Source organism: Anastrepha obliqua, chromosome 3, assembly GCF_027943255.1.
Source record: "Anastrepha obliqua isolate idAnaObli1 chromosome 3, idAnaObli1_1.0, whole genome shotgun sequence".
Lineage (NCBI taxonomy): Eukaryota > Metazoa > Arthropoda > Insecta > Diptera > Tephritidae > Anastrepha > Anastrepha obliqua.
The window spans coordinates 8,433,960-8,451,894 of record NC_072894.1 but is presented as its reverse complement, the minus strand read 5'-3'; the positions used below and the strand labels follow the sequence as shown (position 1 = coordinate 8,451,894).

The following is a 17,935-nucleotide window of genomic DNA, read 5'->3' as shown; positions in this document are numbered from 1 at the left end:
TTACAACTACAATTTAACACACTTTTGCAGACTATCTTAAACTAGAACATTTGTTTTAATTGATGGTTGATATAGAGACACAACAACTAAATCACATTTGCTAACTAACTACACTTTGATATGAAAAATACTTAATTTATTGTGCTTTCTTATTTTAGAAGAACTAAGAACACATTTACATTAAAGGCTTGCGGCAATTTTCCAATAAACAAACTGACCCATACGGCTAGCAATTTTTCGCGAAAACAATAACAACAACAGCGATAAGGTTTTCCATGTCTCTTTTCCGACTGTCATTCGTAGTTTATGCATTTTCATTGCATTTGTTTTGGTTATGGGGCGCCAAGATGGATAATAAATTCGCCTTGTGGAGCGCTCAGCAACAAAGCAAATTCAACAAAGGTGACACCGGTAGAGCAACAACTGCATTTACATGTACATGGTTTTTGCAATTTGATAGCTCGAATGTTAAAATCGCAATTAAAATGTAAACAAATAAATAAGGCAGCATTGAAGCAGCAGTGCACTTTGCATACAAACCACCAAATGGCAAGGAAAAATACAAATTAGCTACTATAGCGATGTCACCTTGTGTGGATTCGCCTTGACTCACCAATGGAATACAATTTTGACAGCACTTCCCCCAAACTTTCCCGCAGTTCTGTGAACGCACAATTACTGGACGTGTACTGTGAGTTGGTGCAATAGAAGAAGAAGCAACACGTGAAATCGTATTGACGTTTGATTTGTTTATAATGAAAAATTATATGTAGAAATAATAAAATTGAAAAATAATGGCAAAAAAAGAAACAAAATCCGAGCATACTCTTAACGGGGCACAGCATAAATCGAAAGCAAAAAAGCGAAAACATGTGTCAAAAGAAAATGAGGAGGAAGTGGCGAGCAAAAGCCTTATCGTGGAATCAACGGAGTGCGCTGCCGTTGGTGGTAAGAAACAGCATTAGAGAAGTGTTCCAGTAAATATTTTATATATTTTCTTAGAAGCTCCGGCTAAAACGCTGAAGCGGAAGAATAAAGAGAAAGACGTCATTAAACAGAAACGTAGCAAGCACACAAATGATGGCCAAGATGACGCAACTGTGGACGAGCCTGTTGAAGAGGAAATGCAGGAACCTACATTGGAAGAGTTGTGCGAAAGTGAAAAACCAGAAAATGTGATTGCCGTCGTAACAGTAAGACAAAAGAAAAAGAAGAGGCATGAGCAACGTCTGCAGGCGACCAAGGAACAAACAATAAGCAAAGAACGTTACCGTAATGAAGAATACCTACGTAAGTGGAAGAATGCGCGTGCCGAGTGGAAATTCGAAAAATTACGACAAATTTCCATACAGCGAACTGTATTTGAAGAGGAAAAAATTAGCGCAGAGATGTGGCCAATTGCACTGGAGTACTTGTCAAGCTCGAAAGGGGCAGCTAAGGCACAAGTAATTAAATTAGCCGAAGAATGCATTGATGAACTCGACAAACAATGCGCACAACCAAATAGCAGCGAGGAAGAACGAAAAGCTGTTATTGATTCGTCGCGCTATCAGCGGGCACGTGATTTGTTGCAAAGCTTCGACTAAGCAATTAGGGCGACGGGTGCAGCACAAAATTCAGCAACGCGAAATTGTCAACGATTGCTTTGTATACATAGTATAGACGTAGTTCTAAAAATTTTAGTTAGCAAACGTTTAAAAGAAACATTGGGTATATCAAAAGTGACTCAGGCTAGTTGCCTTTGATGCTAAGTCTTACGTTTATTTTATTTACATACATTAAATTTATATAAAAAGAAAAATTACAAGTCTACATAGGCTAGTATATTGTCGACATAATCTGCTCGCTTTTTCAATACCGCCAATTGATCCTCATGCAATTTTAATTTACTTTCATGCTGCAACAGAAAATGTTGTGTAAACAAACGCACACTATTTTTGAACGCGCCAAGTTTCGAGTTTTTGGCAACACGCTCGAAGGCCTGATAAATTTCGTTCTCCTGCTCGCTCAACAATATGCCAACCATTATTTCCTTCATGAATAGGAAACTTAACTTGTCTAGTTGTAGGAAGTTCACTACTTTCAGCACCGTCAATTGCAAGCCGCCTTTTAATATTAAATGTTGCAGGAATTTCGCCAAATTTTTCACCTGAATCTTATTCAACGATTCGATTTCGTTAATGCGATCCCATGTGGCAAACTGAAAGGCCAATTGATACTTGCGGTTATAAAGGCAGAATTTTAGCGCCAAATGTGCATAATACGGATTTGATTGCTTCTCATTTAAACAGCAATGGATAATCACATAGGCAATACTGCGCTGATCCTTCAACGCTAAATGTAGTATCTTTTCAAAAGCGTCCACATAATCTTCAGCACCCATTATAATACAAAATATGTTTCGCCGCTCCTCCGTATTCATTTTCTGGTTTTTGGCCAACTTCAACAGCTTTTCAGAGAAACGCGCACCAGACGCCACACAATCGTCTCTATTTTGCTTCGTAGCAGCGTTGATGTCGTCGATCTTACCACTCCACGCCGAACCCACTACCCACCATTTGCCCACTTGATCCACACGCAGCAAATCATCCATAGTTATGTTGAGTGTGGTCACATATTTGTCATTGCGCAACATGGCTTTCAAACGTTTACGCAGATCTTCAGCTAATTCGGGATCGAACTGTGGAATTTTATTTATATTGTTATTCTTAACTGCGTTCAAGATATCGACCATAAACTTAAGACGTAAATTCTCCTTCAACTCCAATGGCGCTTCAGCGATCTTACGCTGTACGCTTAACATCATCTCCTTGAATGCAAGCGGGTCATCTTTGCGCAATTTGAAGCCCACCGATTGGAAAATGAGTAGTAGGCACTCAATGGATTTCTCGCACAAATTATCGGAAAATCGACCGATTATCTCCAGCAGTAGTCGATGTTCATAGATTTTAAAAATATATAGGTAAGCGAGTACTAAAACTAAATTATTCAGTCGCTTATCTTCCACCGCTAGCGTATGTATCTCTTTCACGTATTTGTCGAATTGCTCAATGAACATTTGCAAAAAGTGTGCGCCAATTTCATTGCCAATTTGTGCGTGCATATATGCCAACAGCACCATGTGCTCCTGCACCATACGTTCATTGACCATAGTATGCGCAAGTAAGGCCTCCCGCAATAGCGCACCTAAAGTTTCATTGATGTTGTAGCGAGAATTCTTCATGTACAACTCCTCAATACCAGTTGCGATCTTGTGTAGATTCGCCTCAGAGAGACGATTAAGCAGTCCCTTGCAGTTTTTACGCAATCGTTCCAAAATTTGCGTTTGTTTGCTGTCATTTTGGGTGGCTGCGAGTAAAGCACGTTGATGGGGTGGTACATATTTTTGTGGCTGCTGAGCTCCCGATTCAGACTGAGCCGCTACAACATCTTTCATAATGTTGCCTTCCTTGTCACGTTTTCTTCCATAAATATCTTCTTTAACTGTACATTTGGTATAAAATGTTTTACTTCATTTATTATATGCATGATAAATCACTATACTCACACTGCTCTTCTGAGTTTTTAGTCTCCAGCCGTAGCTGATCGTCTGCCTCGCTATCTTCGTCGCTATAAGCACTTTGGGTGCCTTTACTACTATCATCAGAGTCCTCGTCCAGTTCCTCACCTCCAGAGTCTTCGCCTTCTTCGCCGCTAAATGCATCTTCATCGCTCCAGCCGCTTTCATTTTGTCTTTTTTGCTCTTCCTTTCGTTTTTCCTTCAATTCACGCTTGCGCTTTTCTTCCTCGTCATCCAAACAGAACTCCAATGCATAGTCTAAGCCATCGCTAAACATTTTACGTACCAAGCGATTTTTGTCTTTAGTTTTGTTAAGCTTTAACTTTTTTTCCAATTTCGATATTAATCGATCCTCGTCTTCGTTTTCCAGTATAAGCTGCTTGCGTCGGTGCTTTCGTGCCACATTTTCCAAATCTTTTTGCTGCTTCAATACACGTCGACGTTGCTCCTCAGCATCAGGGCGTGTAGGTTGTTGCTGCTGGCGTTTCTTACCTTTTTCTGCGTGCGTTGGTAATTCGCGTTTTGCCATCTTTGACGGAATACGTGCATCCACATCGTCATCGGAGAAATCTGATGCAATCGATTCATCGTTGTCCGAATCTACTTTCCCAGAAAGTAGTTCCTCGATTGGAATATCATCGGGAGTTATATTTTTGTTAACATTTTTCGCTTTGCCCTTCTTTACTTTCTTTGATTGCTGCGCATTGGCAGCGGCTGCCTTCGCATCAGCAACCAAGGCCGCACCTTTGGTTTTATTTGAGAAAAACAAGCGCTTGTTCTCTATCTTTTGCTGCTGTTTTAGTTTGCGAAGTGCTTTGCGTGTGAATTTTTCCTTAGATTGGGATTTGGCTTTACCTTTTTTCTTTGTAATTTTGGCCATTTTAAATTTTCCTACACCTCAACGAATTGTGAATTTTTCTGCACGGTATGCAACAGCTGATTAAAGCACGCACGTGCTAGGTAAGGCCGATCACACAAAAACAAAACCGATACAATTATGTTAATAATGGCCTGCGAAGGGTACTTTATGGTTTTAAGTATAAATTAAATTTATACACACGATCAAATATAATCTTTTATTTAGTATCAACATAAATGGGGTAAAAAATGTTGCAGTTCATACAAACAACAAATTCTTTTTATTTCTCTCCTACTTCCAAAACGTAAACAAATCTGATTGCGCTCTGTTCGTTTTAGAATAGTGAAAGAGAGAGAGAGAAAATTGACAGCACACATCCATGATTCAATTATTAAAGGTTTGCTCACTTGTGACATTAGAATTCTGACACTCCCTTACAAAAGGTCGCATTTAAGAAGGGCGAAGAAAATGAAAAAATCAAATACCTTTTTGGTAAAAATGGTAGCAAGAAATGTTTTGTTTTTATTTAAATTATAAATGGTACAAACACAAATTGTCAGGAATGATTATAAAAATAAGGTTCTTAAGTTAAATGATAAATTGATATTTTGTGAATTAATTTTTAAATTGAAAACTGATCACGCGAATATGACGCTATTATATTACTTAAGTGTTATGGCCCTAATGAAAGCCTTTCAGAGGAGAAGCGAACTCGTCATAAATTTAGTTGACTAACAACAACCTGTGAACAAACCCACGCCTTGCTTTACTATGCTATGCCCATGTAAGTTTGGAGTTTTGATCCCCAAGTCGCGATTGTTCTCCAGAACACTTGACGAACTACCCCGGATATGAAACAGAAAATGATAGAAAATGTTGTTTGTAATAGCGGAGGCTTCTCACCTCCGAGCGTATTTCTGCCATGCGTATTTCCTCATAAAAAACCATCTGCCATATTGCTAAATGAGCTCTTGTTGGTAACTTATGTATCTTTAAAGTAACCTAGTAAGTACTCCCCCAACCTGTATTTGAAAGGCATCGGATTCAAATTGTCAAAACGTCCATCTTTCACATTCATTGCCCCAAGAATATGTTCTATGATATCCTGATTTAAGCTGTCAGAATGTTTTCCATATCGTTTTGGTTATGGGCATACCGAGGAAGTGCTTATACACTCTTTGGAAAACGAAACGTTTTTCCTAGACATTTTACTTTTCTTCCACTTTTGCTAAAAATTTCTAGAGTTAACAACCCAGTGTCTTGCTAAGGGAGCCGATTTGTCATGAGAGAATGAGAAAGCTGCTTACTGAGCAAACCTTTTATTATTGAATCATGCACACATCATAGATGACTAGATGTGAAACTCTTTTTCTCGTGAGAGCGCTGAAAAATGTGCATTTTTTATAACATTTTCCAATATTGCCACATCGGTAGAAACATGAATTGGGTATTTTTGAACCAAAGGTCTGGAATTTTTAGTTTCCACACCACCATTGAGGTTAGTATGTAGTGTGCGGTTGCCTAGTAGCCTTATATCACTCGTAACCCCCAACATATACTAAAAATAAGCACAATCCGTATGAAATATGAACATAAATAAGCAAAAAATTTAAAAATTTATATGTAAATGAAATTATTTAAAACTGATATACATAAGTAATTTAATAATAATAAAGTTATGAACCCGAAAAACATAAGTTATAATTAAAAACATGACTTATTGCGATTTTTTAATATAACACAGAAAGTGGGTAACAAAAAACAAAAATTCTCAAACAACGAACAGAATAAGTTAAAGCAGATTACCTTTAATTTTTGTAAAATATCTCAAACACAAACTCAGTTCCCTTACCTACGCTTTTCAACCATAGAATATTTACGTATATACAAATTTACATAAACCAACACACACTTTTCAATAAAACTACATTATGTACATAAGACTAAATAAAAGTAGAAGTCGAAAAGGATATAACGAGCTTTGGATTCTACAAACTCACTTCAATTCAAATTATTACATTTCAACACGTCATTTCTCCATTAAGCAAAAACGAACTGTTTTCGTCAGTTATTTTCGGCGCGTTTCTTCTGGCAGTCTGCCATTTCGCCTATCAGCTGTTCAAAATCCCATAATGTGTGAGTGCTGCCAAGTTTTTAAACGTCCTCATGGGCGCGCTCTCTCTCAAAATGAAGAAGTTTCACATCTAGTTATCTATGGCACACATCGTGGAAGATATTCTCATTTTCCCATGTTTTCACTTTATTTTTACAGCCGCACAGCTGATTCAGAAAGTTATTTGGCTGTGCATTGTGCAAAGTTATAAGTTTATTTTTACTTAAAATCTTAACTTAAAATTTAGATAATGTCCACACGATGGTATCCAATTTATCAACGTGGAAATCCACAATTACGAATATTTCTTCCCAACTTCTGGATGAAATTAATTCGTCCCGCAGAGGAACAACCAAAGAACGTCGCCACATTTTCGGTTTCCATTCAGATGACCAAACATGATGTGAAGAATTATTTGGAAAAAATTTATAAACTGCCGGTAGTAGACGTGCGTACGCGTATTGAATTGGGCAAAACAAAACGCGACCCGTCTTTGGGCTATGTAACTAAGGAAGATGATGTTAAGATTGCTTATGTAACATTGGTAATGGTTTCATTTTACATACATCAAAAAATATATTCAGAAATTGTTAATTTTTAATACAGCCGAAAACTGAGGAGTTCACATTCCCAGATCTATTCGAAAAGAAAGAGGAGCGGAAGAAAGCGGAGGAAAAATCTCTAGAGGATTCGAAACAAGGCTTCAAGCGTTTCCTTGATCGCAATAAGAAGCGTCCCGGAACACCCGGCTGGTACTCTATATAGTTCTTATGCAATATGTAAATGTAATTTGTACAAAAAAGATAAGTGAGAATATAATCTTTTCTAAATAGCTTGTAAAACTTGTATGAATTTTTAAATAACTCTTTAAAACACTTTAAAGTTAATATTTCTCGTACCTTAATAAACCATTTTATTCAATTTCAAACAAAAGTTATTTATGCGATGCTGGGTTACAAAGTTATTTGTTCACATTTAAGGTTATACTTTCTTAAATTATTTGGTTTCTTCCACAGCTTTGTCAATCCATGCGCGTATCTTATCCGTGTCCTGTAAGCCGACCATACGATTCACCACTTTTCCTTCTTTCATTACTATTAGGACAGGTACCGCAGCAACATCATAATCGAGTGCCAATTCGCTGTGCTCATCAATGTCCACTTTGGCCAATTTTACTGCGCCCGCCTTCTCACCTACCACCGTCTCAATGCGTGGCGTGAGCATTTTACATGGGTTGCACCATCTGTTTTGGAAAATAATGATGAAACAAATATTAAAATTACATAATTATGAAATGCGTTTGTACTCACGTTGCGAAAAAATCCACTATTACCAGCTTATCACTTTTCTTAACTTTGCGATCAAAATCTTCGGCGCTTTGCACTTGGAAGATTTCTCGGTTTGTTATAGTGGTACTAACTAGACGAGTTGGATTCTGTGTTGCCCGCAGAGTTGGTTGAATCAGTTGGCGTCCCACATTATGCAGTCTGGTTAGATACATTTTGACTTTTTTGATTTTCGTTTCCTATTATTTTTTCAAAAATTTTAAACTAAATTGTAAATTACACAAAAAATTTCTATATACTATTACAGCCGGAAGATATAATTGCGATGAATTTCCGAAAATTCCGCTTTGTAGCGATTTCTTTGCGAAAAAATTAACAGCTGTTCGGGCTGCCAGGTTTGAGGAAATTAAAGCTTCGGAAGTGAGCTTTTTCACTAATATATGACTATGGAATATATTTCGAGTTGCCAATAGTTGTCAAAACAAACAAACCTATGGCTTCGAAAAAAGAAAACCGTTACCTGACATACAAATCAGTTACGTTTCCTTACTTTGCTGACAAAAATTTTTAAAATTTCAAAAAAAAAAAATAAAGCGTAACCTTGGGCTTACTCAAGACAATTGAAAATATGTATGCACCGTCAAAAAGATGAAACATTTTTGCGTAGCGTAGGCGCCAGGCAGTTATACAGTCAATTCACGAAGGGCTGCCTTCTGATGTCCCCTCTACAACATCTACGCAACGAAGCGCAGTTGCTACCTGTAAAGGAGCACAACAAACTGCTCAACAAAGAGTTTCTGTTAGGCTGCTACCGTAGGTTTCGCCCATGTAGCCACCTGCTTGAGCTTGACCCACCTCCCAGGCACGTCAGGAGGCAAAACGAACCGACAACTACTGGACAGTGATTAGTCAGACAGGTTTTTGGCTTTGGATACCATTCAAATCTTTGAAGATCTAATTGTTTGCTAAATTGCATTGATTTAAATAATTATATAATATATATTAATTAACATATTATCAGGTCAGTCCATAAGTTTGTTCGTTTTTTAAAGGTGGTTTTAAAATAAATAAAAAATATGTTTAAAGTATTTATTTATCAATAATATATTTTCCTTCATTATTTACAATGTATTCCCAACGTTTAGGCAAATTTTTAATTCCCTGCTCAAAAAATTGTTTGTACTTGGAGCCAAAATACGCCTCGATATCGCTTTTTATAGCTTCTTTTGAGGAGTAGTTTTTGTTACTCATATGGGATTGAAGTCCACGGAAAAGGTGATAATCACAAGGTGTAAAATCCGGAGAGTATGGTGGATGCGGTATTAGCTCCCATCCGAGCTCGTTCAGCTTGCCTAATGTTTGCCTTGCGGTATGAGGTCTTACGTTGTCGTGGTGAAACAAAACTTTGCGTCTATTCTCCAAAGACGGTCGATTTTTGTTAAGTGCCTCATTCAGGTTTGATGGCTGATGGGAATAAAAATCAGCAGTTATCGTCTGGTTTGGTTCCAGAAGTCCATAATAAACAATACCGGCCAAATCCCACCAAATAGACAGGGTGAAGGCCATCTCTAGGGGTCGGTTCTGGTGTTTCATCTTTATCTAACCATTGGCGTTTGCGAACAGGATTATTGTAAAGGACCCATTTTACATCACCAGTAGCGATACGGTTCAAAAAACTTTCATTTGCAAGCCGTTGCAGCAGCTGAGAACACACATTCACTCTCTGCTGAAGGTTGGCGACGGAAAGTCTATGCGGAACCCATTTTTCCAGCTTTGAAACCTTTCCCAACTGAACCAGGTGCCTGTGAACTGTTCCATGCGACGAATTTAACCTCTGAGCTGTCATCTCGACTGTCAAATTTGGCTCAGCTTCCACGAGTTCGAGCAAGGCGTCGGAGTTAAGACTTCAGGACAACCAGCACGCGATGGGCATCCTCCACGTCGCAGTTACCACTTCGGAATTTTGAAAACCACTTTTGCGCAGTCCTTACACTCTCGCTATCCTCTACGTGAACAGTGTTTATTTCTGCAGCAGCAGTTGTTGCATTTTTACCACTTTTATAAAAAAAATGCAAAATATGCCTCTTATACGCGTTCGAAGATTCCATTTTATTTTTTAACAACACGTGCTTCTATCCGCGATTAAAATCAGTTGTTGAATGCCCAATATATCAAAGAAAATATAAATAATTCTGTTATATCCCGCGAATAATTGTTTGTATGCCAAAATCGTAGAAAAGTGCAATTATGGGTAAAATACGCACGAACTTATGGACTGACCTGATATTTTATTTATTTACAAACCATTGTTGAAATAGTGTCCAAGACAAAATATCTAATTATTCGGTCTGTGGCAGCACTTTGCTGTCAGAAACTGTGGATGACATTTTAAGGTTGGCGATACTGAAAATTGCAGCTGCTCGACTATTTTCTTCCACAAAAAATTTAACAATTTAGTAATTGGGATATCTTTGCAAGAGAAAAGTAAAATATAATAAAAAATTGTTCGGAAGGGAGCTGCTTGGTTTACATAAGTTTGTTGACGATATTACCTCTACTGGCCTGGGCTAAAATAAGTTCGATCATAAGGCAAAGTGTCAAATTGCTCAAGTCTAACAAAACAAAGGCATTGACGTGTGCCAACGGTGGTCGATTGCTCTTAATTCATCAGAAATAATATTGGTGGATATAATTTGGCAATGTACAATTTATAGGAACGTAAACGTCAACATTTCTTTATACTAACCGACTGAGATGGATGATAATTCACAAGATATTTGCCGGGTATGCCGTTGTGAGGCACAATCGGATCGTCCACTCTTCTATCCGTGCATATGCACTGGCAGCATTAAGTACATACATCAGGACTGTTTAATGCAATGGATGCGTTATTCCCACAAAGAATATTGCGAACTATGCGGACATCGCTTCAGTTTCCAACCGATATATTCGCCAGATATGCCGCGTGTATTGCCCTTACGTGATGTGGCAGGTGGCTTATTGTCAGCTGTAACCAAGGCAGCAAAATCGTGGTTCCATTATTCTTTGGTCGGCTTAGCTTGGTTTGGCATAGTTCCGTTGTCAGCATATCGTACATACCGCTACCTGTTTCGTGCTTCGTCTTTCGAATCGATACTATCAGTGCCGTTCGACGTCTTTTCCACGGACAATTTAGCCTCTGATGCGTTCCGTGGATGTTTCGTAGTCACATGCACGTTACTTTCGTTTATTGGCTTAGTTTGGTTACGCGAACAAATACTGCATGGTGGCGGACCGGATTGGCTGGAACGCGATGATGCACCAGCTGCAGGAAATGATGCCGATGAACAACAGCAGCACATCGCCGTAGAGGCAGTCGGTGGTGATGGTGCCAACGGTCAAGGTATTGAAGATGCCGATGTTGCTGACGGCGCTGCTGCACGCAATGCAGATGGTGCTGCTGCTGCTGCCGAGATACCAGCCAACGAGGAACAAGACAGTGATAATGAAGAGGCACCCATTGATATACCGATGAACAATGCTGAACCAGCGGCTGTTAATATAGCCGAAGAGGAAGGTGAAATACCGCTGGAATTTGGACCAAGGCAGCAACCACTACCAGGCGTGGGCAATAACGTAAATGTAGATGGCGAAAATCTTGGTGCAGCTCAAGGTGGCGCGGCTGCAGCTGGTGGTGGCGCCGCTGAAAATGACAACGACAACGATGAACCAAATTGGAATCCAATGGAGTGGGATCGCGCTGCTGAAGAACTGACTTGGGAACGCCTACTTGGCTTGGATGGTTCTTTGATTTTTCTGGAACACGTGTTTTGGATTATCTCGCTGAATACGCTGTTCATTGTTACATTTGCTTTTTGTCCCTATTGTATTGGGAATTTCATACTAAGCTCCCTTGACTTGCTGCAGCCGGATAAACCATTACTGCATTTTCATGGCCTAATTACCACACTCTTTGGCTACTGCTTCATTGGCTTAACATTGGTTGTGCTACACTTCTTTGCACGAGTGTTTCGCATGCGTCGCGTGCGTTGGCTTATTGGTCTCTGCTATATAGTAGTTAAAGTGTCTCTGCTATCCGTTGTGGAAATCGGTGTACTGCCATTGGTTTGCGGTTGGTGGCTGGACATATGTTCATTACCATTGTTTGATGCCAGCATAAAGGATCGTAAAGTAAGCTTTAAGGCGGCACCTGGAACATCGCTCTTTGTGCATTGGATGTTTGGTATGGTGTACGTTTATTATTTCGCTGCTTTTATTTCGTTGCTGAGGGAAGTTCTACGCCCCGGTGTACTCTGGTTCTTAAGAAACTTAAATGATCCGGATTTCAGCCCAATACAGGTGAGTTAGAGAACTTTTGATGTGCCTTTTAATCGGCAAATTTAAACAACTCCCTGAAGAAATGCAAGTGACTAACAAGTTTCGCTTCTTCTTCTTCAGGAAATGATACATTTGCCTATCCTACGTCATGTACGCCGTCTAATTGCGTCTGCTATGATTTTCGGATCCGCTGTGCTTTTAATGCTTTGGCTACCTATTCGCATGCTCAAAACAATCTGGCCATCATTTCTACCATATACATTATCCGGAGACTCTGAGGTCAATGAACTTAGTCTACAGCTTCTACTGCTGCAGGTTAGTATGAACCAGTTCAATAATATAGTAGGTCTGTTCATGAAGCAAATTATCAAATTTTGTTGTTCATGTACCCAAAAAACGTGCAAAGTAGGGGAAAGTGAGAGAGTGAAAGACACTTCATTTTGAGGGGAAGTTGCAAGTTTTTATAGTTTATACTTGTAAGAATTTGTAAGTGAGAAAAACAGCTGATCGCTAAGTAAAAATAAACGCTAATTGAAATTTGCGTATTGCAATTTCTAACGGAATGTTCTTCACATGACAGCGATGATGAAATGCAACAAATTATTGCGGACAAAATTAAATCATGTGATTCTGAAGCTCGTTATTTTGCATTTAATTTTTTATTTATTTTTTTTAATATTTCATACGAGGTAGCTCAAGTTTAATTTTTGTGATTTTTCCTGCCAACAATTTAATCAGCTGATCGCAAAGTAAAAATAAACGCGAAATAAAATTTGCGAATTGAGTCAAAGTTCTAAATTTAAATAAAACTAATAATTAAAATGGAAAATGTTAGTAAATATATTTAAGATGAATGAAGTTTTTTCGTAGTCATACATTAAATAGGAATCGCCCAATGATACTCGTATTGAGGTACATATGTTCGTTCCTTGGATATTTCGAAATTATATTGATCCTGAATTTCCCGTTGGATGTCAGTGGAAGTCTTTTTTGGGTCTCTTTCGGCCAATTTCTGCTGAAGTTTTCCGGGGCCTTTTCTTACGTGGAACATTGTCAACAGTCTTAAAAAGTTGGATATGCTTTAAGGCGTCATATGTTTTGAGCATTTGACTTGCTTAGAAATTTCACTGTACGACTTTCCAGCCTTACGAAGGTCAAAAATGGAGCTCCGCAGTGCAGGTGTACAGCTGCTGCTTTTTCCCATTACACATCTTGAAGACGAATATTTTAGTTGCTTTTAAACAACCAATTTAAAATATATACATACCAAAAAGTCGATTATATTACTATTAAAATAACACAACTTGCCGAATATGCTTCCATTGAACAACTGTTTCTAATTAGTCGTCTCAGTTTATTTACCTTGAACTAAGTAACCCATGCACTGCGTTGGATAATATTAACGGTACTTCAATTTCACAACTACAAAACTAAGCGCATTGGGTAGTAAATAGAGTAACAAAAGCAATGCAAATGATTTTAAGAGAAAAAATAACGGTAAATTTAAACAGTTTAATATTATGCTCATCAAGCGTTTATCAAAAGAGAGCGTTTCTAATTAGCTGACAACAGATGTATGTGCTTCTGAACCACAACCTCCAGTCGCCATTGCTGTAGTTTCCGAAATAGAAATCGAAAGCTGGGAGGTATCTTTTGTGAAAATATTTTCAATTTTTGTGATTTCTCTCGCCAACAATTTAATCAGCTGTTCGTAAAACTTGCAAATCGTTACTGGTTTGCGTGCATGCAATTTTTTCTATTTAAGAGTGAGTTCTCGGAAATTAATCGATTTTTTTATTATTTTTTTTTCTTAATGTACATATGTATATTTAAGCATTTACACAGAAAATTTAATATCGTTCCGGTGAATATTTTCAAAATTACACGCAAATTTGAAAAGGCGTTTCAGAGTGATTGAAAGTACAAGGCCGGAGGGGCAGCCCTGTTTGGGTTTTTAATTTCAGACGATCCAGTTCAGAGATATAGTGGAGGAGCTCCCGGAGATCAGCTGTAGCTCCTTTCCAAATAAATATTTTTACTAATACTAAGTCATAAAAGGTAACATAATATGTGTACACATTTTTAGATCAATAAATTTAAGTTTTCTCAGAAAAAATTCTGGAAAATCGTTTTCTTCGGCCTTCTAACTGTATATAGCCCCTTAAGCAAGTTACTGGATAATTTTTACATGAACATACCTAATATCAGCACTTTAGTGCTCACCGCAACTCCTGTTTGGGGTTTAATTTCAGAGGATTCAGTTCAGAGATATAGTGGTCACCGCAAAACGTTTTTTTTAGAGGAGCTCCCGGAGATCAGCTGTAGCTCCTTTCCAAATTAATATTTTTACTAATACTAAGTCTTAAAATACAGTTAAAAGATAACATAATATGTGTACACATTTTTAGATCAATAAATTTAAAAGTTTTCTCAGAAAATATTCTGGAAAATTCGTTTTCTTCGGCCTTCTAACTGTATATAACCCCTTAAGCTACTGGCAAGTTATTGGATAATTTTTACATGAACAGACCTAATATCACCACTTTAATGATACAAATATACAACATACACTAATTAATCTTATCTTGCAGATAATACTTCCCGGCTTCTTCGAACAATCACATACACGTATTTGGCTAAAGGGACTGTTACGTATTTGGTGTATTTGTGTTTCTTGGGTACTGGGTATACGCAGCTATTTGCTCGGTTCTGAACAAACCACCGCCGATGCTGCGAATGCAGCGAATGGTGCGCCTGCAGCAGCTGCCGAAGCTGCTCCTGTTGCTGCAGCACCTCAACAGAATGCAAATAATAATCCGCCAGCTCCTGTTGGGCCGGATGTGGCGAATGCAGTAAACGCGGCCAATGCAGCACCGCGAAATGTGGCTGGGCCTGCCCCTGTATTACCACTACCTCGTGAACGTAATTTGGGCGCCGTACATCAGGCCATTATGCAACGCGATGTACCAGTCGGTTTTCAACCATACGAACGGCCAATATTATTCCCACTACGCTTGTGCGGTCTGCTCTTCTTCATGTGTATTTCGCTAGTAATCGCCTCCGTTATTATATTGACGGTGCCAGTTTGGATTGGTCGTCAAGTAATGGCGTTGTGGTCCGTTGGCGGCCATTTTACAAATCAAGTAGTCGCCCAGACGCCTGAGGTATCGCCGCGTCCACACGAACTTTATACCGCGGCTTTGGGCACTTATCTATGCTGGATTACTTCACGCGGTGTTGCAATTGCAGTGAATCTGCTGCCACAAGGACGTGCAGCAGTCGTAGATAAGATCAAGCACTGGCTGCGTGTGGGCGCTTCTTATGCATTACCTGTGCTAATATTTGTGCTCATGCTGGGCGTTATACCACTTTTGTTTGGGCTACTACTTGAACTAGTGGTGGTTATACCGTTGCGCGTACCCTTTTACCAAACACCCATACACTTTTTGTGGCAAGATTGGGCACTAGGTGTGCTTTATACAAAAATCGCCATTGCCTTGACTCTAATGGGACCCGATTGGCATTTAAAACGAGCACTCGAACGTGCATACCGTGATGGATTGCGTGATATCGATTTGAAATTTTTAATACGTGAGTTGGCCACACCTGTTATCACTTCCTTCGGTTTGGCGCTAGCGATTCCCTACGTAATTGCGCACTCCATTTTGCCCATATTCTTCAAGAATTCGGTAACGCGTTTGGAAATATCGCGTGTTGCGTATCCGGTGTTCTTTATCATTGTGGTGGTAATTGCTTACATTTACTTTGAAATCAAACAATTCAAAAAGTTGTACGTGGCCATCAAAGTAGACAAATATTTGGTGGGCCAACGGCTGGTGAACTACGAACATCGCAAACGAAAGCAAGAAGCCGAAGCAGCAGAAGCGGCTGCAGCAGCTTCATCTTCAACGGACAACGCGCAAGTGGCTAAAGATGAGCCAGAGGAGGTGGCAATTAATGCGGCAAGTATATTGGAACGTGAAGAGCTAGAATTGCGGCGGCGAGAAGCAGAACTTGTGCAGGATTTGGTGCGCGATGATTTGTTATAATGTGAACTCTAAATTGCATAATGTCAAAAGATATGAGAAAATTATACTGTTATTAATACATTCATGAAAACCATTTCCAATATGAAATTAGACTCTCGCAAATTAAATGCCACAAACTTATTCATACCAACAAAAATGTGCATGTAAGAAACGAACAAAAAATAAATAAATCGAATTGAGTTAAGAAAATATGGAATATAGAAAGCTGAGGGGAAGAGAGAGAGTACTTTTAGAAAAAAAAAAAAACAAATATTTTTACAAACTAAATTAGCAGATTTTCGGACAAAGCAGAAGAAGTAGGTGAAGGCCGGAAAGACCCAAAGTCAAAAAAGTCGAACAGAGCAAAGCAAAGCAAATACAAAAAGATCTTAAAACTTAAAACGGATAAACTTTTATCAGTGCTGAATAAAAAAACATGTTATTAAAATTATGGCTCGACTAATGAGACTTAATATGACAGTGGAGTCGTGCGTAATTAATTAAACTGAAATCTTTTTTCATAATTTTTCCCTACATTGACGCGAATTGCAATTTCTAATTTCTATTTGGAAATGGCTTACATGAATAAGAAAAAAATGAAAATGCTTACGAAATACGATTTCCGTTGTGATTTGTTTTGCGTATTTCGTGCGCTAATGGATATGTCTGCGTTAAGGGCGATGGGCGATTTTGGGTTTATAGATTTAATGGGGTGAAAAGAAATCATACAAGTCAAAATAATATTAATAACAACAAAAAACAAAAAAAAAAAAAAAAAATACGCCTTCAACCATGCCACTTTAGATTAATTACTTTTTATTTTAAAAATTTTGTTATTTAAAATTTTTGACACATTTTTTTTATGAAATTGGAAATTGTGGAAAGTATTTACTGTTTGCATTCTCGAACCTACATGGAAAACCTGCATTGGAATGTACAGAGCAAGAATGTGGAGCCTCCGTTGTTCACTATGGCAATTAATTAATGAGACAAAATTTTTTATGTTTATTAAAAATTGAAACACTAAAGACATACACAATTACATGCATTCATAAAAAATATTTGGTTAAGTGCATAGAAAAAATTCATTTATTATTTTATTTAGTCTTTGTTATTTCAAAAAACAAAACAAAAACAAAAATGCTGTAGTATTCAAGAAGTAATGTTATGAACTTAATTGTAAAATTTTCAATACAACACTTTTAACCCAATTAAAAAACATAAAAAATATAATAAAAAATGAACTAAGTAAGAATAGTAAATGCTAAATATACACACACATACACGTACCTATGTACATATTCGAAAATTTAGTATTCACCAAATTAATGTGTATTTGAAGCGGGCATTAATTGAATATTACATTCGCAGCCGTTGAAAAAGAACAACAAAAAAAGGGGATTTGAAAGATTTGTTGATTACAATTAAAAAATATACATATGCACATATGTATGCTTAGTTTAAAGTAAGGTGGGGTTAAAGCCGCGAAGAAATAAAATACAAAACAAAAAAAAAATACAAATTTAAATTAAACTCTATTCCATGGATCTTTTATTACAAGAGAGTTTCTCCATCTCGGTAGGGCTCGCAACTACCGGAAGTAATATGTGTCCCGGATATCAATATCAATGCGCAGTTCTTTTGTGGCTGATGCATTAGTGGTTCTGATTCAAAAAGGAACTTACTATACGAGAGGGTCCAATAACTACCCGTGTTAGAAATAAATACACCATTTTTTTATTTGTTTCTAATTTTTTTAAATTTGTTTCTAAT

At 37.9% G+C, this 17,935-nt stretch overlaps 5 protein-coding genes across 6 annotated transcripts; 3 read left to right on the top strand and 2 right to left on the bottom strand.

Moving 5' to 3' along the window:
- Nucleotides 1-683: 683 nt before the first annotated feature.
- On the top strand, nt 684-1,838 carry LOC129241471 (uncharacterized protein C7orf50 homolog). Of its 2 annotated transcripts, none has more exons than XM_054877806.1 (2): nt 684-948; nt 1,006-1,838. In XM_054877806.1, the coding sequence occupies exons 1-2, from the start codon at nt 795-797 to the stop codon at nt 1,584-1,586; spliced, it is 735 nt and encodes a 244-aa protein (XP_054733781.1). In that variant the 5' UTR covers nt 684-794; the 3' UTR covers nt 1,587-1,838. The 2 variants fall into 2 exon arrangements, with proteins under 2 accessions (XP_054733781.1, XP_054733780.1); XM_054877805.1 differs by having other exon boundaries at nt 686-948; nt 1,003-1,838.
- On the bottom strand, nt 1,712-4,676 carry LOC129241470 (nucleolar MIF4G domain-containing protein 1 homolog). The gene is made up of 2 exons (XM_054877804.1): nt 3,548-4,676; nt 1,712-3,483 (listed from the first exon to the last, which is right to left on the bottom strand). Exons 1-2 carry the CDS (start codon nt 4,437-4,439, stop codon nt 1,802-1,804), a joined length of 2,574 nt encoding a protein of 857 aa, XP_054733779.1. The 5' UTR covers nt 4,440-4,676; the 3' UTR covers nt 1,712-1,801.
- Nucleotides 4,677-6,682: 2,006 nt separating this feature from the next.
- Nucleotides 6,683-7,449, top strand: LOC129241468 (39S ribosomal protein L23, mitochondrial). The gene is made up of 2 exons (XM_054877801.1): nt 6,683-7,075; nt 7,138-7,449. Exons 1-2 carry the CDS (start codon nt 6,782-6,784, stop codon nt 7,294-7,296), a joined length of 453 nt encoding a protein of 150 aa, XP_054733776.1. The 5' UTR covers nt 6,683-6,781; the 3' UTR covers nt 7,297-7,449.
- LOC129241469 (thioredoxin, mitochondrial) lies at nt 7,415-8,215 on the bottom strand. The gene is made up of 3 exons (XM_054877803.1): nt 8,123-8,215; nt 7,842-8,056; nt 7,415-7,774 (listed from the first exon to the last, which is right to left on the bottom strand). The coding sequence occupies exons 2-3, from the start codon at nt 8,030-8,032 to the stop codon at nt 7,528-7,530; spliced, it is 438 nt and encodes a 145-aa protein (XP_054733778.1). The 5' UTR covers nt 8,033-8,056; nt 8,123-8,215; the 3' UTR covers nt 7,415-7,527.
- A 1,996-nt stretch (nt 8,216-10,211) lies between these two features.
- On the top strand, nt 10,212-17,700 carry LOC129240432 (E3 ubiquitin-protein ligase MARCHF6). The gene is made up of 3 exons (XM_054876218.1): nt 10,212-12,155; nt 12,255-12,449; nt 14,726-17,700. The coding sequence occupies exons 1-3, from the start codon at nt 10,572-10,574 to the stop codon at nt 16,181-16,183; spliced, it is 3,237 nt and encodes a 1,078-aa protein (XP_054732193.1). The 5' UTR covers nt 10,212-10,571; the 3' UTR covers nt 16,184-17,700.
- The last annotated feature ends 235 nt before the right edge of the window (nt 17,701-17,935 follow it).